The sequence below is a fragment of the Mus caroli genome, unplaced genomic scaffold, assembly GCF_978045245.1.
Source record: "Mus caroli unplaced genomic scaffold, Mus_caroli_1 scaffold_5, whole genome shotgun sequence".
Classification (NCBI taxonomy): Eukaryota; Metazoa; Chordata; class Mammalia; order Rodentia; family Muridae; genus Mus; species Mus caroli.
In genome coordinates this window covers 28,494,708-28,520,618 of record NW_028227260.1, presented here as the reverse complement: position 1 = coordinate 28,520,618, position 25,911 = coordinate 28,494,708, and the positions used below count along the sequence as shown (strand labels likewise).

At 37.8% G+C, this 25,911-nt stretch overlaps 1 protein-coding gene across 2 annotated transcripts in view; it reads left to right on the top strand.

Moving 5' to 3' along the window:
• Col4a5 (collagen type IV alpha 5 chain) overlaps positions 1–9,872 on the top strand; it is a 223,851-nt gene extending 213,979 nt beyond the window's left edge. For both annotated transcript variants that reach the window (XM_021152696.3, XM_085837997.1), the window contains 4 exons: positions 4,651–4,828; positions 6,810–6,924; positions 7,272–7,444; positions 8,747–9,872. In XM_021152696.3, coding sequence (XP_021008355.1) covers positions 4,651–4,828; positions 6,810–6,924; positions 7,272–7,444; positions 8,747–8,828 — 548 coding nt within the window. In that variant the 3' untranslated portion in view covers positions 8,829–9,872. The remainder of the gene's footprint in view (positions 1–4,650; positions 4,829–6,809; positions 6,925–7,271; positions 7,445–8,746) is intronic.
• Positions 9,873–25,911: the final 16,039 nt, after the last annotated feature.

Sequence of the window (25,911 nt, the reverse complement as noted above, 5' to 3'; positions counted from 1 at the left end):
TAATTTTTGTGATTATATTACAATTGCATAGTTCTGCCTTCCCTTTTCCCCTTCTAAATTTGTCTTTGTCTCACACACACACACACACACACACACACACACACACACACACACACACACACAAGCATACACACACATGTATAGTGTGTGAATATAATTAATATAATATATATTTATAAATGTAACATGTTCATTCCATATAATGTACCATATATACATGTTTTCAGGGCTGACCTTTGGTATTAGATAACCAATTGGTGTGATCTTCCCTGGAGGAGATAAGCTGAATTTTGGAATTTCTGTCTGAGAGGGAGAAAAGAAATATTGAAAAACAGTAATATGTTAAGACCTTGTTATTTGGGATATGGGAAGTGCATGATATCATGCTTTAAATTTTTTGACACTGTAATAGTGATTCCATACTATTATAGGCACCCAAATAGCACAGACTTGTTTAAACACCATAGTCTTATCATTATGGGACTTTCTCTTATGCACATTTTCCTTTGTTTTATGAGACCAGGTGTATTTACAGCTGTGTACTAAATTGGAGAATAGATTGGCCCTTGGTCCTGACAAGACTGGATCCCCCAGTGTAGGGGAATGCCAGGACAGGGAAGGAGGAGTGGGTGGGTTGGTGAGCAGGGGGAAGGGGCATAAGATAGGGGTATTTTGGAAGAGAAACTAGGAAAGGGGATAAAATTTGAAATGTAAATAAAGAAAATATCTAATAAAAATGAAAACAAACAAACAAACAAAAAAGTTACTGTATCATATACATAAAACTATCAAACCCTTTGTCTAATTTGATTTCACAAGAACAACAAAGATAGAGGACAATTTCCCAAAAAATTATAAACAAAGAAACTGGCTAATAAGTTAAATCAGTTAATAAAAGCCACACAAGTAATAAATGATAGATTTAGGGCTTGAACACAAACCATGGCAATTCTTTTTTCCCATTACTTTATTTATTTACTCACTTCACATCCTGATTGAAGCCCCCCCCCTTTCCTCTCATATAGCCCTTTCCCCATACTTCCCTCTACTTCAACCTCTGAGAAGGGAGAGGTCCCCCTGGGTACCAACCTACCCTAGAACCTCAAGTCACTGCAGAAGTAGGTACATCCTCTCCAACCAAGGCCAGATAAGACAGCCCACTTAGGGGAGCAGAATCCACAGGCATGCAACAGACTTAGGTCTCTGGGATCCCCCAAGGGTCCATGTTAGTTGACTCTCTTTTTCTTCTTGTGGAGTCCCTATCCCATTTGGGTTCCTCAATTCTTCCCCCAACTCTTCCACAAGACTCTGTGCTCTGTCCAATGTTTATCGGTGGGTCTCTGCATTTGTTTCTGCTGGGTGGAGCTTCTCAGAGGACAATTCTGCTAGGCTCCTGTCTATCAGTCTAGGCTGACAGATATAAACATAGCTGGAACTCCAAGGTAGTGGAAGGAGGAAGGCAGGGCTATAATGTGTCCCTATTGATCCTCTGAGGACAGCTTGGCACATCCCTCCCCCCCCCCAAAAAAAAAAAAAGATGTCAGGAATTGCTATTGCATTCTTTTGTCTGTCAAACACAGGGCACCTGAGTATCCAGGCCAGCAGTGACAATATAGCTGTCAACATTGTCTTCACATGTTGTATCATTATGACAAGGCTTTAACCAACAAAGAGTCATCACAGTCTCATAGTGTGTCCCTGTGAACTGTGTTCCTGTGAACCCAATACCTGTGCAGTCACAGAAGTGTTGTTTCCTCTATGCACACATAGACCTCCATGGAGATATGGCCCATACATCAAGGTTGTCTTCACAGTGGTCTCCAAGGAAACTCTTGCCATAATGGCACTGTGTTCCAGGATGGAATCAATGGCTACTCCTGCTCCTGTGTGCCTGGATACCACAGTGGCAATTCTGAATCTGTCCACTTTTAAGTTGCTCAGTGCTGCTATTTCCTTTCATGTGGTTTTGAATCAATTACTTTTCTTTCAGCAAATTTTGTATGCTGGGTTATTTCTTTTCAACTAAATCAATGACTTTCAAGCTGATAACCTTTGCAAAGATCCCTAGGCCTTCCCAGAATCTATCACATACTAATTCCAAATGATTGAGGGTAGGTGGTCAGTGCTGGAGATTAAACCGAGTATCTCAAGCATGCTAGGAAAACCTTGTACAACTAAACCATAATACAGATCTATAATTTCCAAATGTTTCTGATTCTTACCAGTCCTCATTTTGAGAAAAATGTAGCCCTTCAGACACAGAAAAATATACTCATTTTGTTGTTGTTGATTTTTTGTTTTTGGTTTTGGTTTTGGTTTTTGGTTTTTTTTGAGACAGGGTTTCTCTGTGTAGCCCTGGCTGTCCTGGAACTCACTCTGTAGACCAGGCTGGCCTTGAATGCAGAAATCTGCCTGCCTCTGACTCCCAAGTGCTGGGATTAAAGGTGTGCACCACCACTGCCCAGCTAATACTCAATTTTCAAATCCTCATTTCCTGTGTTTACTTTTTCCTACAGTTGACCTGTATTTGAGGTGGTTACCTTTTCCACACACCCATTGAGCATCCATCGTCTTTTATTTTATGGAAGAATTCACGTTCAAAAGAACTGTTTAAACTCATTAAGACATAGTTTTGGAGGATCTGGAGAAATGGCTCAATAATTAACAATGTGTACTGCGCTAGCCCAAGATCCAAACTTGGTTCCTAGCATACACAGGCTGAACTTCTCACAAGTACCTGTAAATCCAACTTCAGGGTATCTGACATCCTCTTCTAGTCTCTGAGAGTATTACACTCACATGTACAAATACACACACACACACTTAATTAAAAATAAAATCTTTAAAATGAAAAGAAAATATATTTGGGTGACACTAGAAATATAGCTCAGTAACAGAATTCTTAAGTAGCAACTCCTAGGCCTGGTTTTAAACACTACAAAAAAAATCAAAACAAAATTAGAAAAACAATATTTCTAACAAAAAAATGAATGTACTCTTCCTTTAGTAATTTAAAAGGTGTATTATATCACTTGTGAGTGAGTAATTGTAGTAATGACAGGTCAAAGCAAAAAGTTTAACATATAAAGTTATTTAAATTTTTATTTCAAAAAGAAAAAAAATAGCCTATTTAGGCTGTTTTAGCACTGTGAAAAATGACTGAGAAAAACAGTTTAACAAAATATAGGGTTTATTTTGTCCCATAGTGTCATAGATTACATTCCATGGTCAGATGGATTCATTGTTTCCTGGCCTTGATTAGGCAAAACATCGTGGTAGAAGGGTTTGAAAGAATGAATATATTCATTTTCTGGTTATCAGAAGGTAGAGAATTGAAGGCCTACACTGGTAGGCTTTCTTCTTTAGCTTTCTCTTTTTAATCCTTCTTCATTCCCAACCTGTTGGATGGTATCCTTATTCAGGATGGGCTTTCTTTTTTTTTTTTTTTAAACATTTTCTTTATTTACATTTCAAATATTACCCCCATTTCTAATTTCCCCTACAAAAACCTCCCACCCCATAACCCCTCCCTCTCCTCACCAACCCACTCACTCCTGCTTCCCTGTCCTGGTATTCCCCTACACTGGGGCATTGAGCCTTCACAGGACCAAGAGCCTCTCCTCCCATTGATGTCCAACAAGGCCATCCTCCGGTACATATGCAACTGGAGCCATGGGTCCCTCCATGTGTACTCTTTGGTTGGTGGTTTAGTCCTTGGGAGCTCTGGAGGGTCTGGTTGGTTGATACTTTTGTTCCTCCAATGGGGTTGAAAACCTCTTCAGCTCCTTCAGTCCTTTCTCTAGCTCCTCCATGGGGAAGGGGAACCATGTGCTCAGTCCAATGGTTGGCTGAGAGCATTGATCTCTGTGTTTGGCAGACACTGGCAGAGCTACTCAGGAGAGTGCTATATCATGGTCTGTCAGGAAGCTAGCTCTTTTTGGCATCCACAATAGTGTCTGGGTTTGGTAGTTGTGTATGGGATGGATCCCCAGGTGGGATGGGCTTTCCTTAACACTTCCACAGACACGTCTAAAGATGTGCATTCCTAATGTCGTAGTGATGAGGAATGTCTCAGTCCACTGAGGTTAGGAACCTAGATTAAACACTTTCATCTTGACTTTCCTTTCCATTGTTCTTCTGAAAGTTTTTCCTTCTTTTATATTTATTTACCTTTTGGGTTATCTCTAAAACTGTCTGTAGTTGGTTAGCATTTTTATTAATATTCTTTATACACTTAAAGATATTGCTAGCCCACACAAGATAACATATTGAACATAGCTTAGAAAAGGGAACATCATGGTACAAGACATGGGTAGAGCTACAAAGACTTTGTGTGTGTCGTCCTTTATGTGTACTCAAAAAATGTATAAATTTTCATCAAAAGATACAATTATTTATAGGATCCATAATCAATTAAAAAAACACTGGAGAATATATCATGATCCATAACAACAAAATCTGCATTCATTGTAAAATGCATCTTGATTTATAAGTGATAAAATGAGTGAGTCCTAGGGTTTTCAAAATTGGTGTGTTTGTTTTCTAAAAATTCTGCAGCAGTTTCATTGTGAACTGTTTTATTTTATGGCTGTAGGATAAACTAAACATCATAATGCACCCCTTCATCCTTTTCTTTTCGATTCTTCATAGGTACGGCTGGCAGCTGCCTTCGTCGCTTCAGTACCATGCCTTTCATGTTCTGCAACATTAACAACGTTTGTAACTTTGCTTCAAGAAATGACTATTCTTACTGGCTTTCCACCCCAGAGCCCATGCCAATGAACATGGAACCCCTGAAGGGACAGAGCATCCAGCCATTCATTAGTCGGTAAGGCACTGGTTTAGCTTTGACGTTTACCAATTACCCCTTAGTTTAGCTAGTAAGAAATCAGTGTAAAATGGATAATCCATGATACTCACCCAAGTTAAGTATACAAGAGTGATTTTTAATATTCAACCCAACATTTTAGTTTGAACTATATTTCTTAGAGATCAGCTTTTGACTAAGCCTTATGCAAAATATTTTAATAAAAGGAGAACTCAGTCTAGTTATTATGCAAATATCCCCATGTATATTTCTTCTGGTTTTTACTAATTTGGGATGCATCCAGCTTAGGCTAAGTGCTACAAACGATCAAACTGAAAAAAATGGAAAAAGTATAAGGAAAGAATGTTTAATTCTAAGCGAAGAAATCTGGAGATATCTGTCTAAAAGAAATGTGTTTTGAACTGGTCTGTCTTTGGTAGATTGGAAAACAACTAGACACACATACAGTTTTAAAGGGAAAGTCATACTAAGGAGAAAAAATGAGAATGGGTAGTATATGAATGTATCTAGAATGTAGTATTTAAAGTTTTCATAGGAGAAAAGGTTAGAAGTTAGCTTGGGCACAGCTAGCAGAATGATTTCATTGCCAATTTAAAGCTTGGAATTTATTTAGTGTATTATAATGAGTAGCACTACAAGCCCTCAACCAATATTTGAGATAAAGTTCAGGGAAGATTAAGGAGCTATCAGTGTACTTGAATTGTATAGTGACAGTTTTCAGGTCACACTGAACACTATTGCTATGGTCCTGAGGTAACTGGATTAGATCTTGCAATGGGAAACATGCATCCCATTATTGGAGTAAGCTAAAATTGGGAGTTGAAGTAATAGATGAGTTTTGGCATGCTTTTAAAGTAACAAATAGATGTTGGTACCATTAACCGAGATGTCCTGGTATTTTCCACATTGAAAGAATCACTTGAGCATATTAGATAGTGCTATTTTCATTGTGATCCTGATGCAAGGTTCTAGTAATCACAAGGAATGAATCATTCATTACTGATATTGAATACAAAGATGTAACCTAGTTTGGCTTATTTGCAAAATCATTGTTTCCTTTGTAGCATAGCTACCTAAATCTCTCTCTCTCTCTCTCTCTCTCTCTCTCTCTCTCTCTCTCTCTCTCTCTCTCTCTCTGTGTGTGTGTGTGTGTGTGTGTGTGTGTGTGTGAGAGAGAGAGAGAGAGAGAGAGAGAGAGAGAGAGAGAGAGAGATAGCATGCAAGTGTGTGAGGGAGTTTTTTTCAGTCTCAACATTATGGAGTAAGAGTTTCCATAATATATAATGAATTGTGTAGACAAATTTTGCTAAATTGACCTCCATTATGTTTCAAGATGTCCCCTCATGTTCTTTATTAAAATTTTGATATATTCATTAACATGTATTCTGTGGCTGTTTTTACTTACTTTGTCATTTTTAACCACATCTCCGATTGCCTGGGCACCTGCCCAGCTGTTTTGGGTCTGTTGTACTTACCCAAATATGTCCAAATGGTTAATAAATGTCTTTGGCAGAACAATAGTGGGTGGATATTGAGAAAATATCTGCTTTTTGTCTTTTCCAGTTTACTAGACATTCTTCTTACCACAATAATAGCATTACTAAGTTTCTACCGCAAGTTGGGCCCTTTGACAGCAAGTATGTAGAACACACTAAGCCAAACTCCTACATCAATTATCGCATTTACTACAGCAAGTGTGAAAGCAAATTTATGTCACAATGGAAAATGAAAATGCAATAGCTGTAATTCTGCAATATACTGAAAGGCTTACAGTTTTTGCTTATAAATGCATTATGCTTGAGAAAAGAGAGTTCTTATGCAAAAAAAAAAAAAAAAGATTGTCAAAGTGCATTTTTCTCCTCTTCTAATCATTGAAGACAGTTGTCAAGGGCCTCCATAATAGGAAGGTTTCTGATGAAGAGCAATTGTTTTCTACGCCCTCACTCTGTAATTCATATCCTCTCCTCCTTTCCTTTACCAGATGTGCAGTGTGTGAGGCGCCAGCTGTGGTGATCGCTGTTCACAGCCAGACTATTCAGATTCCACACTGTCCTCAGGGGTGGGACTCTCTGTGGATTGGCTATTCCTTCATGATGGTATGAAACACCCATCTTCCCTTTTCTCATCACAGCTGACCTTCTATATAAGTACATTTCTCCCAACTTGAACCATCACCGTCACTTGCATAGTAATAAGAAGCTTGAATCTTAAATAACCTCTGTCCAAGCACAGTGCTCTCCCACCCGCATTTTCTAGAGTCTATTTTTATAATATGCCCATTGCTTTTGTTGACTGTTTTTGATGCAGATACATTTCTCTTACCTTTACTCATAGTCAAATTCATTGTATTCTAATTTGTGGCCAGGTTAGGTATATATTATTGAATAATCACTATAATAGTATATCACATATGTGTTGTTGAACATTTTCCTTATCTTTTCAGCATACAAGTGCAGGAGCAGAAGGCTCTGGCCAAGCCCTAGCCTCTCCTGGCTCCTGTTTGGAAGAATTTCGTTCAGCTCCCTTCATCGAATGTCACGGGCGAGGGACATGCAATTACTATGCCAATTCGTACAGCTTTTGGCTGGCCACTGTTGATATGTCAGACATGTTCAGGTAAGTTTCTTATGGTTTTAGTTCAAGCCTAAAGGTTTCTTCATAGAAACTAGGAAAGAGAGATTCTATTAATGGGTTGTTTACCCCTAGTAAATTTTAGGAATTTGTTGGATCAAATTTTTTAGTCTTACCTTGTTCTCCACATGTAACTAACTTGTAATATAATACAAACTTTACTTTGTCTTGTAAGTGTGGTTACAGGTGGCTTAGTATTAACCTTTCAATACCAAAAAAAGTCAGGAGTTGGTATACTAAAGTGATATCATCTCAAGAACTGAAACTATAATGTATAGTAACTTATAACACATAATTTTTGTGAATGTTTTTGGGCACATCATCTGAGTCTTTGAGGAATGAAATAACACATAACTCTGAATATTTCAATCTCTTTAAGTTTGTCTTTATTTTTATGTATTGCTTCTTTCTTGATATTTTTATTTAATATCTTATTATGTATTGCTCACAAACTGGCTAAACTTATCCCATACTATAATATTAAGAATGGTTAAAAAATACAAAGAAACAAATATATAAAAATAACATTAGTGGGGACAATGGTCACAAAAATACACGTGACGATATAGAGAATGAAGTTTAAATATATTGTGGAGTATTATTCTGCCATAAAGTATTAAATTATATATGAAACTAACAAACATGATATTCAAAATAAGCCATACTTAGACAAATATCCATATTTTCTCTCTTATTCCTGGTCTCTGGATTTTACACACACATATGCACACATGTACGCAAATGAAGTGAAAGCAAGATTGTCTGGGAAAAGGAAAGGGACTATGGGAATGATAGAGAGAAAGAGAAGGGAATGGGGGATGAAATTATATTGTAAGTTTTCTTTATGGAACACATCACTAGATGCAATGAATGCAAGGCAACAAAACTTTTGTTGCATACCTGTGATCAGTAGTAGATATTAAGCCATAGCAATCAATGTATATTAAGAGATTAAGGGAAAACGTGATATTGCTCAGCAGGTTAAGACACTTGCCCCTAAGCCCCACTTAGTTATGTGCCCTGTACCCACACAGTACAAGGAAGAGCACAACTTCTACAACTTGTTGTGACCTTTACAGACATGCTGTGACAGGTATACTTGTACATACTGACAGGCAGATAGACAGACAGGCATTTTTAAAAAGAAAACATACACTTAAGTCCCTGGTAAAGCTGCTTAACAGGAAGAGAATGTCTAAATATGAATTCATCCCTATAATAGAATTTAGGTAGCAAAAATGGAAATACAAACCTGATTGTTTCTTTTTTTTTTTTTTAATTTCCTAGTAAACCTCAGTCAGAAACACTGAAAGCAGGAGACTTGAGGACACGTATTAGCCGATGTCAAGTATGCATGAAGAGGACATAACTTGTTGAAGAGTTCCTTGTGTTTTTTAATGTGATTATATATATATATATATATATAAACTATTATATGTGATTCCCAGGATGCAATGTCTCACTCACTCTCCCCACCTTTACCACTGCTCCCACCAATGGTGCTAATATCCTCTATGACGAAGAGAACATGCTGACTAGAAACCATGAAGATTCAGATGTACCTCAGCAATGTGCCAGAGCAAGGGCTCCATCCTTCCTTATGAAGGAAGTAGGAAAGTGACTATACTTCTGGGGGTCCAGAATAAATTCCTTCAAGGATTGCAAGGCAAAGTTCATATGTTTTGCCTAGTTACTAAAATGGCACATTAAAAATTCAATGAAGAGAAGAATCATACTGAGTAAAATTACTGACTGCGGTTTGAGGAAGTATTCTTTTTCATGGTGCTACTAATCCCAATGTACCACAGGATTTTAATAAAAGAGTGTTCATCTTACTTTGCTCTGTAAGTAAAAGAAATGTGTATATGCTGTAAACAACCTCTTAGTTCAAAATGTTGAGTCATTTAGATGTGATCTGGCAATAACCCTACTTTACTGAAAATCTATGAAATCTTACTCTATAGATAGCAAGATATATGTGTGAGAAAATTTATCCTTTCATCGAGTTATTACTGAAAGCAAATTAATTGGGAGTTTTAAAAAAACATCATTTAAGTAACTTTGATCATAATTTTAGTGGTTCATATAAAACTTATCAAAAATTATCATATCCAATGAAGCAATTGAATCCAATGAAGTTTTATATCTTATTTTACTTAATCCTGACAGTTTTGAGAAAAATTACCAAATTAATTAATAATTCTTATTATCCTGGTGCTTCTCATGTAAGAATTATTCTCCTGTGGGCTCATTTGTGTAAGAAGACAGTATTTGCTTAGTCTTCTCCCTTCAATTAGAAAAAGCCAATGGACTTTTAAAACGTTTATATTTTAAACATTTTATTCAGAATAGTCATAGGATACCTTATTTTCTTAACTGTCATCTTCTCACTGAATTTTTTTTAATTTACCAGTATCAACTTAATTAAAGATATATGTTATAATTATGGCTCATTGTCTCTTTCTTTAGCATAAGAATAAAACCACGTTCATTTATATTGGTACATCAATTATTTCTTTCTCAGGCAATTGGTTCCTGTGTCTTTGTTCATTATAATGCAGAAAACATATAGTAAGGGAAACTTTTTCCCACGGGGAAAAATAAACTAATGGAAGATGCTCTTGAAGTACCAAATTTCTTGATAATGTGGTATTGGTGGATATTAAAGAACAAGTTTGTATTTAGGAAAGAGTTCATTAATAATGCTTAAATTAAATTAGTGAGCTAATATTCCTAATAAATAAGAACGAACCACATGTAGCTCCCTAAAACAAACACTGACTTGCTAACAATCAAAGGACTTTTAAAGCTTTTATAATAAAGTTGTGTAATAGCAAAAAATACAGCAACTGAAACAATTTTTAAAATTTTAGATCCCGCTATGAACCTATGGGCAATCTGAAGCTTAGAGATTATAGTGGTAATTTTTAGAATCTAAGCAATAAGAACTCTTTTAGTTTAATTTATTCTTTTCATGTAGATCAACCCATGCAAACACTGACACGTAATTCTTACTGGACCCCTAAATCCATCCCCAAGATGATTTTTCAACATGGGATACATTTCAAGGTTGTTCCTTGAGTTGCAAGAACACATGTGGATTATATTCTTCACTCATATATGTTCCGTGAACAGATAACATTTGTGTTTCTTAAAGCCTCTCCTGTTCTCCAGCCCTGTCGAGTTGAGCACACAAACCCATCCCAGTAAAGGACTCTGATGTTGTTCACTGTTCCTTGACAGTGAGTACTCAAAAACTTTTATGAATCTAGGAAGTATCTTTGCTAAGTGTTACAATTCATGGTTTTCCAATATGGGCCAACAGTGAAAACGTGGTTCTGCTGAACTGGCTCATTACTACCAAACATGTTTATGTACCAAATAGGGTTTTAAAAGTTACTAAATGTGTTTAATGATTCAAGTAGAGAAGGAGCAAGCCCAAATGTTCTACTGCTGTATGGAAGTATTGTTCCATGGATATCTCTAACTTTTGGAAGACTAGATAGTCAGAGACAGACAGTGATTATAAGTTGTCTGCCTTTCTTAGCTTGACCAGACCTGCCATGTTGGTGTAGTATTCTTTGCTTCCAACAGAGGGGTGGGTTTTTTTGTTTTGTTTTGTTTTGTTTTTTGTTGGTTTTTTGTGGGTTTTTTTGACAGTTTGTGCTTCCAGAGTGTTTTCCCCTACCAATGAATTTTGAAAACCACTTTCCAGTTTTATGGTGCCAATGAGGTTCTTTGCCTCAATTAGTATGGTTAATTGAAAACTAAACTAGTCACTCCAAGCTAAGTTACCAGTTTATACAGAGGTTAACACAAGATGGCACTGTTTCCTGTCAAAATGCACCCATGTGTGTAAAGAGCAGTTGAGCCCATTGTTAAAGGTGGCGATGGGTTTGTATGAACCTCTGTCTTCTTATCCCATGTTTTAAGTTTCATGTACTCTTTCACTGTCACAAAAATCAGTAGAAAATAGTTCTAAATATGTCCCAGTTTCTCACTATCTACATTCAAAATAAAAAAGGCATCTTCAATGTCAAAGGCTGCACTTCCTTAGCCTCTCAACACACAAGTAAAGAAACCACTTTTTTTTGTTTGTTTGTTTGGCCAAGACTCCAGTTGGCTTTAGTGGGCAGAGGATCACCTTTTCTCAGGCTGGGTTATTCAACCCATATTCATCTCTAAACAGCTTCAAAAATAAGCTGAATAGTGTTTTTTAAAATCACATGCCATTGTTGATTTAAGTGCAGTACTTTCATGGGTTTTGATTGTTTGAAGGTTTCTGTAGTGGCAATAATTCATGCATTGATACAGTAAAGGACTTGAATCTAGATACTCCTGTCTGCCAAAATGTGTGATAACAAGCTATCATTGGATGCTTATTAGCCATAATATACCACAATAGATAGCAATCCAGTATAAATCTAACCCAATGATATGTGGTCATCAGGATATGTACTAGGTAAAATAGTCATGCTACCTAGTCTTGGATTACCATCTCTTCTTAACTCTAGTACAAATCTCAGGTATTTTCCTGCAGTGGATATTCAGAAGAAGCTTGTTTGCCAACCACTTCTTCAACATAAGAACAGACAAAATCCCATTAATGTAATCTTACTTCTCTATCTCTCTGAGAAGACACTTGCCAAACCCCTGAACCTAAAGACAAGCAAGTAGCTGGTAGTTCACCTTTATTCTTGTTATCATTATTCACTACTTCTAGTTCACATTACATCCTTCCCCCTGCTTTTTGCACACAGAAGATTTGAAAGCCCTCTACTGGATACTCAAATAGAACAGCTAAGGGACATGTGAGTGATGCTGCTGGGATTAAGATATTCATTTTCAAAGCTTCTTCTCTGTGGGGTCACTTCAGGTTGTATTGTGCCCCTGAATGGACTGTCCAGATAGCTCTTGGGGAGACATGCTCTTCTTATCTCCTGCTTCATCCCAGTCATCACCTTCTAATAATTGTTGATGGTCTAGGTGTGTCTACAAGTTGGCTCATGCTATTCTGGTAGCCATAGATTCATTAATTGCTGTTTTTCTAACTAAACCCTTACCTAATTATTATAAGTGTTTTGTCTGAATGCTATTGAAAATGTATGTATTACAGCACTGACTCGAGTTTTCAAAATGTAGAGCTGTTACCTATTGATGGTTAATTGCAATTAATTTATAACAAATATGCATATGCATGATTAAGGATCTTCCAGTTGAATGAAAAGATAAGTCCACCATTTATTTTAAAACCTGGCATGGCAAAATGTATTGGGACACATTTCTTAGGGGAAATGGGGAAAATGTGTTCATTATGGTGCAAAATTACTTACTTTTCCCAAACATTGGATCTTTGAATAATGTACTTTGACTTCTCTCTGTTGGCCATTTGTCTTGGATGGTCCTACTCCAAATGCAAATGAAAACAAAACAAAATTCACATGTCCCCTTAGCAGACTGAATTCTGATCTTTGGATGCTTACTAGCTTCTGATCTTCCTTCCTCAAAGGAAACTCTTGATAGTGTTATTTCCAAGAGAAAATCTGCCAAGTTAGGTTTACAAGCCTGCAAGCCAAGAAAATTACTGAAAATGTTACTAGGTGAGAAATGGGGAGTTTACTCCTGCGTTTCTTCCTTCGAAAGCGTCTGTCTAATATAAGTGTCCAGACGCTCTTCCAATCTGCTGTCCTTGTGTCCATCTAAGGTGACAGAGAAAACACTCCTGGTAAAAAAAATATGAAAAAAAAAAAGACTGAAATTGGAAGCCACAGGTTGTCTGAGACTACCTCCTTATTTTAATCAAGGACAGACAAGTAGAACCTACCAAAAAAATAGTATGCTTCATTTTAAGGTGAAATATTTTTTCTGGTTCATTTCCTCAGGGTCAGTAAGGCATTTGCTAACGCCAATTCTGCCATAAGACACAGTTGGAAGCCCAGATTTCACATTTTTGTGTCTTCATTTGACACAATATTATGACTGTTTCTCAGGCTCTCCTAAAGTGACTCAGCAGCCAGCAGGGAGAGTAGAGCTTAATGTTTATAAGACTTCATTAAAGCTCCATTCTTCCCATATCTCACTTGATATCACTTCCCATATCTCCCTGGTGTATTCAAGTGATGGATCTCTAACTTACAGATACATAAGATAAGCCTTGGAATAGTTAACTATACTTCCCCAAATCCAAGACAAATTTATTTTCACTCAAAATTTAATTATCAACCTTTTGCACAGAAGTTAACTTATTTTACACAATTCAGAGTCCAGGGATGGAGATACTGTTCAGTTAGCATTCTTCTTGCTTAATACATGCTCAACCTCAGGATCCATTGCCAACATGACAACACCACACAGACACAGACACACACACACACACACACACACACACACACACACACCAAACAAACAAACAAACAAACAAACAAATAAAACATAAGAATTCTAAGTGTGGTAGAAATTAGTAAGGGTCTACTACAGGGCTTTTCTGCCTCATGAGAAGTGTGTTTTGGGAGTCTTGGTTCCCAAGTAAGAATGAATGTATTTTCAGTTGCACTTGCAGTACTTGGGAATTTTTCAAATTACTCCTTAGAAATAGAAAGCTTGTAATGAGTCCACTCTACCAGAGGGGATTCATGTCCATCCACTCTATCTCCATAGACACAGAAAACTTTGTGAATCTGCCTTGATTTCCATCTTGTAGCTTTCTTGAGGCACTTGAGTACCGATAAGCTACTGGAGTTTGAATTTTCTGTCCTGCAAAATCTCCAGTGTTACTAGAGGACAGGTAATGACCACTTGTATAATTCTGAAACCAGGTACTACTGACAAAGCAGAAACTATTCTTGACTTCCAACTGGACAGTTCATTATATTTTATTGACACGGCATAAACATAGAGAAGCAACTTTGCTTTCTTACCTATAACCTAACTCACCTGTACCTTGACTTCCTCTTTTGAATCTCCTCAACAGAAAATGAGACTGAGTGTCTGGGGAACAAAACAAGCCAAGTAGGTCACATGGTACATAGATGAGATTAGAGAAATAGAAAATGGTTAAAGATGAATAGAAAATCCACATAAAAATAAAGCCATGCTTAACTTATGACTTTTCACTTTGCAAATCTATCTGGTTTTGCTTCATCTACTTTGAAACTCTTTTTACTAAGTACATCAGTATGTCTTAGTATTCTGTCTTTTTCATTAGATAATCTCCTTTTCAGCATGCTATTGGTGATGTGGTAAACAAAAGTTAATATTTTGTAATAAATATTTGTATCTTTATATATATACATATATATATATTAATTGGTTGTTATATTTATTTACATTTCAAATGTTATCCCCCTCCCCAGTTCTCTACAGAAAACCCTATCTCATCTTCCTTCCCCCCTGCTTCTATAAGGATGTTCCCCCACCCACCCATGCACTCACCCTGTCCCATCCTTGAATTCCACTACACTGGGGCATCAAGCCTTCACAGGACCAAAAAGGCCTCTCCTCCCATTGATGCCAGATGAGACCATCCTCTGCTACATATGCAGCTGAAGCTGTGAGTCCCTCTGTGTGTGTTCTTTGGTTGGTAGTTTAGTCCCTGGGAGCTCTGGGGGGGGGGTGCGGGGTCTGCTTGGTTGATATTGTTGTTCTTCCTATGGGATTGCAAATCCTTCAGCTCCTTCAGTCCTTCCCCTAACTCCTCCATTGGGGTACCTGTGATCAGTACAATGATTGGCTGCGAGCATTTGCATCTGTATTGGTCAGGCTTATTAATTAATTGATTAGTTAATTAATTAATTATTATTATATTTTGAAAAATACATTACATTGATACCAATATAGTCACCCAGCTTCCTTTATGTTAATATGATCAAGAGACTTTTTTTCCATCATTTTACTTAACACTTGTTTCTGTATACTTAAAGTACATATCTCAAGGGTGTGTATAGATGAAAACACATATTTGTAGAACTAGGCAATATTACTATAAAGCTTGTGTCTTTGTATCCTGGGCTGGCCTTGAACTAAGAATCTTGCTGCCTCAATTTCCCAAAGAGTTGCATTGCAGCAATGTGCCACCATGCCTGGTTTAATGAAATTTGCTATTGATCTAAGTAGAATTTTTCAGTTTTTGTGCCTTGGTTCAAATTAAATATGTTTTCTGATTCCATCTAATCACCTTCATAACATATTAGTTACCTTTCTTAGACCTACAGTCTATAATATACACCTTTTTATTTTTATTTTTTATTTTATTTTTTGTTTTGTTCAAGACAGGGTTCTCTGTATAGCCCTGACTGTTCTGGAACTCACTTTATAGACCAGGCTGGCCTCAAACTCAGAAATCTGCCTGCCTCTGCCTCCCAAGTGCTGTGATTAAAGGTGTGTGCCACCACAGCGTGGCCTTAATATACTCCTTTAACTTCTTTTTTTAGTTTTTGGTTTTTTGAGACAGGGTTTCTCTGTATAGCCCTGGCTGTCCTGGAACTCACTTTGTAGACCAGGCTGGCCTCGAACTCAGAAATCCGCCTGCCTCTGCCTCCCGAGTGCTGGGATTAAAGGCGTGTGCCACCACGCCCAGCTACTCCTTTAACTTCTAACAGTTTATTCTCACATCATATAGTACCATCTCACATATGTAAGAACATTAGAGTAGCATACTTTCAATGTTCTGATCTAGGTTTGGTTGATTATTTTAATATACTGTACTTTCTAGATATTGCAAGTCCACATGTCATTGATATTATTTTGCTTAAATAACATATTACCTTGTCATTATATAGAACTCAAATTATATTATTTTCAAAGTATAATTTAATGGTTTTACCATATTCATAATTTCAATCACTATTTTATTCTAATTCCAGAACATTTTTATCACCTGCTGAAGAAACCCCATGCCCATTAGCTGTTAACCCCTGTTTCTCCATCTTCCACTCCTTCAGCTTGAGGAAAACACTAATACATATACATCTTTACAGATTATCTATTCCAGACATTTCATAGAAATGCAATCATATTGTCTATGATCTTTTGCCAATGCCTTCTTAAATTTACTGTTGTGCCCTGTGCCAATAGCGCAATTCTTTGGTTTTTAAAATTGAGGTGTAACTTATTACTTATTAATATAACACCATAGGCATTCTATTATTATAATTGCTTTGGATTACCTAATACAATCATAGTGGCATTCAAAAAAAAATAAAAAATAAAAAATAAAATTGAGGTGTAATACACACACAGCTAAGCATTTAAGGCAAAATTTTAAGCAGTGTTTACTACATCCACAAAGTTTTCCAACTACTATCTCCATCTTGCAAAACATTTTCCTCACCCCAAAAGAGAGCCCCATATCCATTAAGCACTCTTAAGTCTTCTCTAAAGTCCCTACTAACCACTAATCTTTCTGTTTCTATGGATATACTAATTTTGGATGTTGCATATGAAGAAAGTCATGGAATACTCAAAGTTTCTCACTTAGTTTCTTGCATTTAGCATGTCCTCAAGCTTCATTCACATTAGAATATGTTTGAGTTCCTCATTCTCTCTCTCTCTCTCTCTCTCTCTCTCTCTCTCTCTCTCTCTCTGTGTGTGTGTGTGTGTGTGTGTGTGTGTGTGTGTGTGTGCTGCATAAGAATCAATTGTATGGATAAACCACTCTTGTTTATCTGTGACATTTTAAATACAGCTGACAGCTGTGTTGTTTCTGCCTTTTGGTGGTTGTGAATATTGCTTTGAAATCCAGTGTGTAAATATTTGTTTCAAATTTTCTTCATCCTATCAGATATATAGTGAAGAATAGCATTCTATATGTATGTTCTTGAGAAACTACAAAACCACTTTCCCAGTAGCTACATTATTTTATATTCCTACTTACAATATACTAGGGTTCCAGTTTTTCTACATTCTTACCCAAAATTACATCTTTCTTCTCTTCTCTTCTCTTCTCTTCTCTTCTCTTCTCTTCTCTTCTCTTCTCTTCTCTTCTCTTCTCTTCTCTTCTCTTCTCTTCTCTTCTTCCTCCCTCGCTCTCTTTTGAGTCTTATTATGTACTTCAGATTAGCCACAAACTTTGTCTCTATTCTTTTCTCTATTTTTTAAAGAATTTTAAAATATTTTACTTTGCATTCCACTCACTGCTCCCCTCCCAGTCACCTCCTCTCTCAATACTTCCCCATCCCCCCTTTCCTTCTCCACTTAGCAGGTAAGTCCCCTCTTGTGTATCCCCACCCACTCTTAGCCACAAACTTTAATTTTCTAATGACTTATCACATTTGTTGACAATTTGCATGTCTTCTTTAAAGCAATATGTAGTGAGATACTCTACGGATTTTTAAATTGGATTATTGGTCTACTGTTGGATATAAGAATACTTGTGATATGATATAGTCAAGTGCCATATAAGATAGGCAATTTCTATCTTCCTGCCTCACCTCAGTATCCTAAGTACAGAGACTGGGGTTCTATGCTGCCATACCTTGCTTTGTTGGTGGTACTTTTAAAACTCAAGAGATTCACAGGACCAAAGACCTCTCCTACCAATGGGTGAGCAGGGGGAGGGGGAGGGTATAGGGGCTTTCAGAGGGGAAACCAGGAAGGGGGATAACATTTGAAATGTAAATAAAGAAAACATCTAATAATAAAAACACTTTTAAAAAAAAAGGTAAAAAAAAGATATTTGAAATTTGTGGAAATCTTATTCAACTATTTTTCTTCTTCTTTCTTTTCAATTGCTGTTATATCCACTCAATCCTTTCTTGGTCTTAGGGCATACATTCTTCAAAGAATTATATGAGTGTAACTTTTTTATTTTTTAATTTATATTTTTAATTAGGTATTTTCTTCATTTACATTTCAAATGCTACCCCCAAAGTCCCCCAGACGCCCCTCCCAACTCCCCTACCCACCCACTCCCACTTCTTGGCCCTGGTGTTCCCCCATACTGAGGCATATAAAGTTTGCTAAACCAAGGGGCCTTTCTTCCCAATGGTGGCCAACAAGGCCATCTTCTGATACATATGCAGCTAGAGACACGAGCTCCAGGGGGTACTGGTTAGTTCATATTGTTTTCCACCTATAGGGTTGCAGATCCCTTTAACTCCTTGGGTACTTTCTCTAGCTCCTCCATTGGGGGCCCTGTGTTCCATCCAATAGCTGACTGTGAGCATCTACTTCTGTGTTTGCCAGGCCCCGGCATACCTCAAAAGGGACAGCTATATCAGGATCCTTTCAGCAAAATCTTGTTGGTGTATGCAATGGTGTCAGCGTTTGGAGGCTGATTATGGGATGGATCCCCCGGGGATGGCAGCTTCTAGATGGTCCTTCCTTTCATCTCAGCTCCAAACTTTGTCTCTGTAACTCCTTCCATGGGTGTTTTGTTCCCAGTTCTAAGAAGGGGCAAAGTGTCCACACTTTGGTCTTCATTCTTCTTCAGTTTCATGTGTTTTGCAAATTATATCTTGTATCTTGGGTATTCTAAGTTTCTGGGCTAATGTCCACTTATCAGTGAGAACATATCATGGGTTCTTTTGTGATTGGGTTACCTCACTCAGGATGATGCCCTCCAGGTCCATCCACTTGCCTAGGAATTTCATAAATTCATTCTTTTTAATAGCTGAGTAGCACTCCATTATGTAAATGTACCACATTTTTCTGTATCCATTCCTCTGTTGAGGGGCATCTGGGTTCTTTCCAGCTTCTGGCTATTATAAATAAGGCTGCTATGAATATAGAGGAGCATTAGAAAGGGCAATTTGCAAATTCATCTGGAATAACAAAAAACCTAGGAGAGCAAAAACTCTTCTCAAGGATAAAAGAACCTCTGGTGGAATCACCATGCCTGACCTAAAGCTTTACTACAGAGCAATTGTGATAAAAACTGCATGGTATTGGTATAGTGGCCGACAAGTAGACCAATGGAATAGAATGAACCCACATACCTATGGTCACTTGATCTTTGACAAGGGAGCTAAAACCATCCAGTGGAAGAAAGACAGCATTTTCAACAAATGGTGCTGGCACAACTGGTGGTTATCATGTAGAAGAATGCAAATTGATCCATTCCTATCTCCTTGTACTAAGGTCAAATCTAATTGGATCAGGAAACTCTACATAAAACCAGAGACAGTGAAACTTATAGAGGAGAAAGTGGGGAAAAGCCTCGAAGATATGGCCACAGGGGGAAAATTCCTGAATAGAACAGCAATGGCTTGTGCTGAAAGATCAAGAATCGACAAATGGGACCTTATAAAATTAAAAAGCTTCTGTAAGGCAAACGACACCGTCAATAAGACAAAAAGGCCACCAACAGATTGGGAAAGGATCTTTACCAATCCTAAATCAGATAGGTGACTAATATCCAATATATATAAAGAACTCAAGAAGGTGGACTCCAGAAAATCAAATAACCCCATTAAAAATGAGGCTCAGAGCTGAACAAAGAATTCTCACCTGAGGAATACCAAATGGCAGAGAAGCACCTGAAAAAATGTTCAACATCCTTAATCATCAGGGAAATGCAAATCAAAACAACCCTGAGATTCCACCTCACAGCAGTCAGAATGGCTAAGATCAAAAATTCAGGTGACTGTAGATGCTGGCGAGGATGTGGAGAAAGACGAACACTCCTCCATTGTTGGTGGGATTGCAAGCTTGTACAACCACTCTGAAAATCAGTCTGGCGGTTCCTCAGAAAATTGGACATAGTACTACCGGAGGATCCCTCAATACCTCTCCTGTGCATATACCCAGAAGATGTTCCAACCGGTAAGAAGGACACATGAGTGTAACTCTTACACTTAGTTATTAGTTACACTTAGCTCACTTTTGCATTAATTTTTATGCATAGCATGAGATAGAGGTCTAACTTCTTCTACATTAACTATGCAGCCATCTCAATTGCAATTGTAGAAAAGAAGATTCTTCATCTAAGTGTATCAGTGGCTATATAAAACTCAATTAGTCATTGAGACATGGATTTAGCCATGAACATGTCTACTGTCTGATTTATCTACACATCTGCTTTGTGACGGGATCATGCCATCTTGAGTAGTGCAACTTTTTAGTCAGTTTTTGTAAATTTTCCAACTTTGTTTTTCATTTTCAAGACTTTTTGATGTTCAGGCTTCCTTGCAAGTCTATATGAATGTTAGGCCTGGTTTATCAATTACTGAAAAAAAAAAAGAAAAAACAGAAGACAACTATAATTCTGATAGATCGCATTGAACCTGTTTATCACTTTGATAAATGATGTGTTTTAACACTATTAAATCTTTTGACCCCTGAACCGGTATTTTTCCATTTCTATAGTTTCTTACATTTCCTGAATGACATTTTGTAGTTTTCACAGTCTTATTTGTGTATCATTTTGTTCATAAGTATTTTATCCTTTTTGATGTTACTATAAATTGGATAGTTACCAATATCTTTTACAGAATTTTTTTCATTGCTACTGTTTAAGAATACAAGTTTGTTTGTCTGTCTGTCTCTCATATATTAGCACTGTATTCTGAAACTTTAGTCAATACGTTTATTAGCTCTAGCATTATTTTTTTTTTTTTTTTTTTTTTTTTGGTTTTTCGAGACAGGGTTTCTCTTTATAGCTCTGGCTGTCCTGGAGCTCACTTTGTAGACCAGGCTGGCCTGGAACTCAGAAATCCGCCTGCCTCTGCCTCCCGAGTGCTGGGATTAAAGGCGTGCGCCACCACGCCCGGCTGCATTATTTTTTATTTTTGAGGTTTTCTTTATATAAGATTGTGTTATATGAAAATGGATCAATTTTTCTTCTTTTACATATATTATATTATATTATATTTCCTTGATTGGACAGGCTGTAAAATCCAGTACACTATTAAATTGAAATGATGAGAACTGGAGATGTAATGTGCTTATCTGTCATGCCAAAGGATCCTGCTTTGATCCCTTATACCTCAGAGACATTGACACATTTTGCCTACTTTTTCATTTATTTCTATGGGTGAGACTCTTGTGAAGAACCACTGTTAATAGTCCTTTAGATGTAATATGACTTACCAGTCAAACTATCTCTCTTGACCTATTAAGTATTGATCTGTCCTGTTATTTATTATATTTGTACAGTTTCCATTTATTTGCATCAATTTTGGTAGTTCATATCCTTCTCTAATTTGGTCTATTTTATCCAATGCATTTAATTGATTAGCATACAATCTTTCATAGTGTTCTTTAGTAGCCATTATTATATCTTTAAGATTAATGATATTTCATTCATTCCTAATTTAAACAGAGATGTAACACTTGTTGACTTTTTTTTCAAGAACCAACTTTCAATGTTGTTAATTCTCTGTTATCTACATTGGTTTTTGCTCTATGTTTTATTATTTTCTTCAGTTTATTGCAGCTGAGTTGGTTTTTTTTCTTTACAAATTTTGTCTTTTTTTCAATTCTTCTATATCTTTAATTTATTTTTTTATTTTTCTCTCCACCAGATCGACCCCCATCCTCCTCCCTTCAGAAAAGAGCAGAACACCCAGAGATATCAACCAAACATGGCATAACAAGTTACAATAAGACTAGGCACAAACCCTCACATGGAAGCTGGACAGGGCAAATCAGTAGGAGGAAAGGGATCACACAAATAGGCAAAAGAATCAGGGACAGCCTCTGCTCCACTGTTAGGAATCCTATAAGAACATGAAGTTACCCAGCCATAACATATATACAGAGGACCTAGGTCATGCTCTTACAGCCTCTCTGAACTCTGTGAGTTCCGATAAGCTCCAGTTGGTTGATTCTGTGGACATTATTATCATTACTTTTATTATTACTATTATTATCATTTCTTTTTTTACAGTCCAGTCGTTATCCCCTCCCAGACTGCCCTTTGACTGTTCCTCAGCCCATACCTCCCCATCCCTCAGATTCCACCCTACCCGCCACCCCCCACCAGACCACCTCACTCCCAGGGGCCTCAAATCTCTTGAGAGTTAGGTGCATCATCTCTGACTGAACCCAGACCCAGCAGTCCTCTGATGTATATGTGTCAGGGGCCTCATATTAGCAAATGTATGCTGCCTGGTTGGTGGCTCAGTGGCTGAGAGATCTCCCGGGTTCAGATTAATTGAGACTACAGGATCGCCCTTCTCCTCAGCTTCTTTCAGCCTTCCCTAATTCAACAGGGGTCAGCTGCTTCTGTCTGTTGGTTGGATGTATATATCTGCATCTGACTCTTTCAGCTGCTTGTTGGGTCTTTTGAAGGGGGATCATGATAGATCCCTTTTTGTGAGCACTCCAAAACAGTAACAGTGTCAGGCCTTGGGGCCTCCCCTTGAGCTGGATCCCACTTTGGGCCTGTCACTGGACCTTCTTTTCCTCAGGCTCCTTTCCATTTCCATCCCTGTAATTCTTTCAGACAGGAAAAATTATGGGTCAGAGTTTTTTTTTTAAGATTTATTTATTTATTTTATGCATATGAGTACAATGTAGCTGTCTTCAGACACACACCAGAAGAAGGCATCGGATCCCATTACCGACGATTGTGAGCCACCATGTGGTTACTGAGAATTGGAACTCAGGACCTCTGGAAGAACAGTCAATATTCTTTTTTTTTTTTTTCCTGTAGTAAAAAGCAATTTATTGACTTTTTTTATTTTTAACTTTTTTTTTCATTTTTTATTAGGTATTTTCCTCATTTACATTTCCAATACTATCCAAAAAGTCCCCAATACACTCCCCATCCCCACTCCCCTACCCACCCACTCCCACTTTTTGGTCCTGGCGTTCCCCTGTACTGGGGCATATAAAGTTTGCAAGTCCAATGGGCCTCTCTTTCCAGTGATGGCCGACTAGGCCATCTTTTGATACATATGCTGCTAGAGTCAAGAGCTCTGGGGTACTGGTTAGTTCATAATGTTGTTCCAACTATAGGGTTGCAGATCCCTTTAGCTCCTTGGGTACTTTCTCTAGCTCCTCTATTGGAGGGTCAGAGTTTTGACTGTGGGATGGCAACCCTATTCCTCACTTGATGCCATCTTTCTGCTGGAGTTGGGCCCTACAAATTCCCTCTCCCCACTGTAGGGCATTTAAGGTCCCTCCCTTTGAGTCCTGAAAGTCTCTCACCTCCAGGTCTTCAGTACACTCTGGAGGGTCCCTCCACCTCCTACCTCCCAAGGTTGCCTGTTTCCATTCTTTCTGCTGGTCCCCAGGGCTTCAGTCTTATTCTCCTCCCCCAATACTTAATCATGTTCCCCTTTTCCCCTCCCTGTCCCCTCATGTCCCCACTCCCTCTACCCCCACCCCACCCCATGATTGCTTTCTTCTTCGTCCCAAGTGGGATTGAAGAATCTTCACTTGGGCCTTTCATCTAGTTAACCTTGAATTCTGTGGATTGTATCCTGGGTATTCTGTATTTTTTTTTTTTTTTTGGCTAATATCCACTTATTAGTGAGTACATAGCATGCATGTCCTTTTGGGTCTGTCTTACCTCACTCAGGATGATATTTTCTAGTTCCATCCATTTGCCTGCAAAACTCATGAGTAGTATGTCATTATGCAAATGAATCACCTTTTCTGTATCCATTCTTCCGATATGGGATATCTGGGTTGTTTCCAGCTTCTGGCTATAACAAATAAGGCAGCTATGAACATAGTGGAACATGTGCCCTGTGGCCTGGTGGGGCATCTTTTGGGTATATGTGTGGACCCTATTTTTACAGTGTGTCCCTGACCCCTCTAGTTCCTCTGAACCTTCTTCCTCTTTCTCCTTCTCCTCCTCTTCCTTCTGCTCCTCCTCAGGACTCCCCAAGCTCTGCCTTGCTTCTAGGCCTTTTGGCTAAGATCAAGTGTAGTGTTAGTTCTTTACTAATTTTTTTTATTGGTTATTTTATTTATCTCAATTTCAAATGTTATCCCTCTTTCTGGTCACCATCCCATTCTCCCTCCCCCTGCTTCTGTGAGGGTGCTCCTCCATCTGCCCACTACTGCCTCACAACCCTAGCATTCCCCTATGCTGGGGCATCAATCCTCCACAGGACCAAAGGATTCTCCTCCCATTGATGCCAGATACGACTCTGCTACACATATGCAGCTGGAGCCATGAGTCCCTCCATGTGTACTCTCTGGTTGGTAGTTTAGTTCCTCGGAGCTCTGGGGGGTCTGGTTGGTTGATATTGTTGTCCTTCCTATGGGGTCTTTACTAATTCTTTAAAGTAAAATTTAGGTTTTTGATTTGAGTGCTTTCTGTCTTTACAGCATTTTTTAAGGTTTATTATTATATTACTATTATTATTATGCATATGAATATATGCCACTTGTATACATTCTCACAGAGGCCAGGGGAGGGTGTCAGATCTCCTGAAATTGGAGTTATAGGAGTTATGGGCAATTGTGAACCACCAGACATGTGTGCTGGGAACTGAATTCAGGTCCTCTGGAAGAAACCATTAAGGAACCTCTCTACCACCTCTTGTTGCCTCAAAATTTTATGTCATTATTTGTGGTTGAGGGAGCATATGAGCATCACGGTCCACATGTGGGAATCAGAGGCCAGCTTATAGAAGTCTGATTTCTCCTTCCACCATGTGGGTCACAGGTGATGGAGTTCAAAATCGTCAGGCTTGGCAGCAAGTGCTATTACCACCTGAGCCCTTGCCTCATCTGTTCTTTCTGATTTTCAATTCAGACATTTATTTGTAAGTAATTCCGTCTAAATCATGTCTACTGGTACCTGTAAGCATTGGTCAGTTTTATTTGTATTTATTTACTTTAACGTGGAAACTTATTTTTTTCCTCATTTAAAAAAAATGGTTGAGAATTTAGTCTAATGTGTTTTTGTCATATTCATTCCCCTCCCCCAACTTATCCCAGATCCAATTGCCCTTCTTTATCCACCAACTTTGTGGCCTCTTTAAAATATCAAGTCTAATTTGTATATATACTCTTGTATGTATGGTATTCCAACGGTATAGATTAAGAGATGGTAGAATGCTCAGACTTAATTGGAACATTTATATCACTCCCCCACAAAAAAAGGTTCCGGGGTCATTGTAGAAAGGGGGACTGACAAAATGATTTTAAGATTGAGATTGGGTATAACTAAAATAAAGCTGTTTTCCACACACAGCATGGCAGTTTCATAGCTGAAATCATATAAATTTTGATGGCATTCACAAGACCTGTGCAAACTCGGGCAAAAAAGAAAAAAAAAAAATCCCAGCATTGAGTGGGGGCACAAAGCTCCACCTCTAAGACTGGAGCTATTGGCAAATTATAGCTGTTGGGAGAAGGAGAGTCAGTTTTCTTTAATGGGCTCTTCATAGGGCAACAGATATTCTTATCCATTTGGAGGGAGGAAAGGAAAGGGAAATGATGTTATATTATAACAAAAATAAAGGACATAATTTTTTTAGAATTCTATTAGGTCTCATTTGAACACAGTGTTGTTGAAATCTGCTGTCTTTTATAAACGATGTATTTTTTTTAAA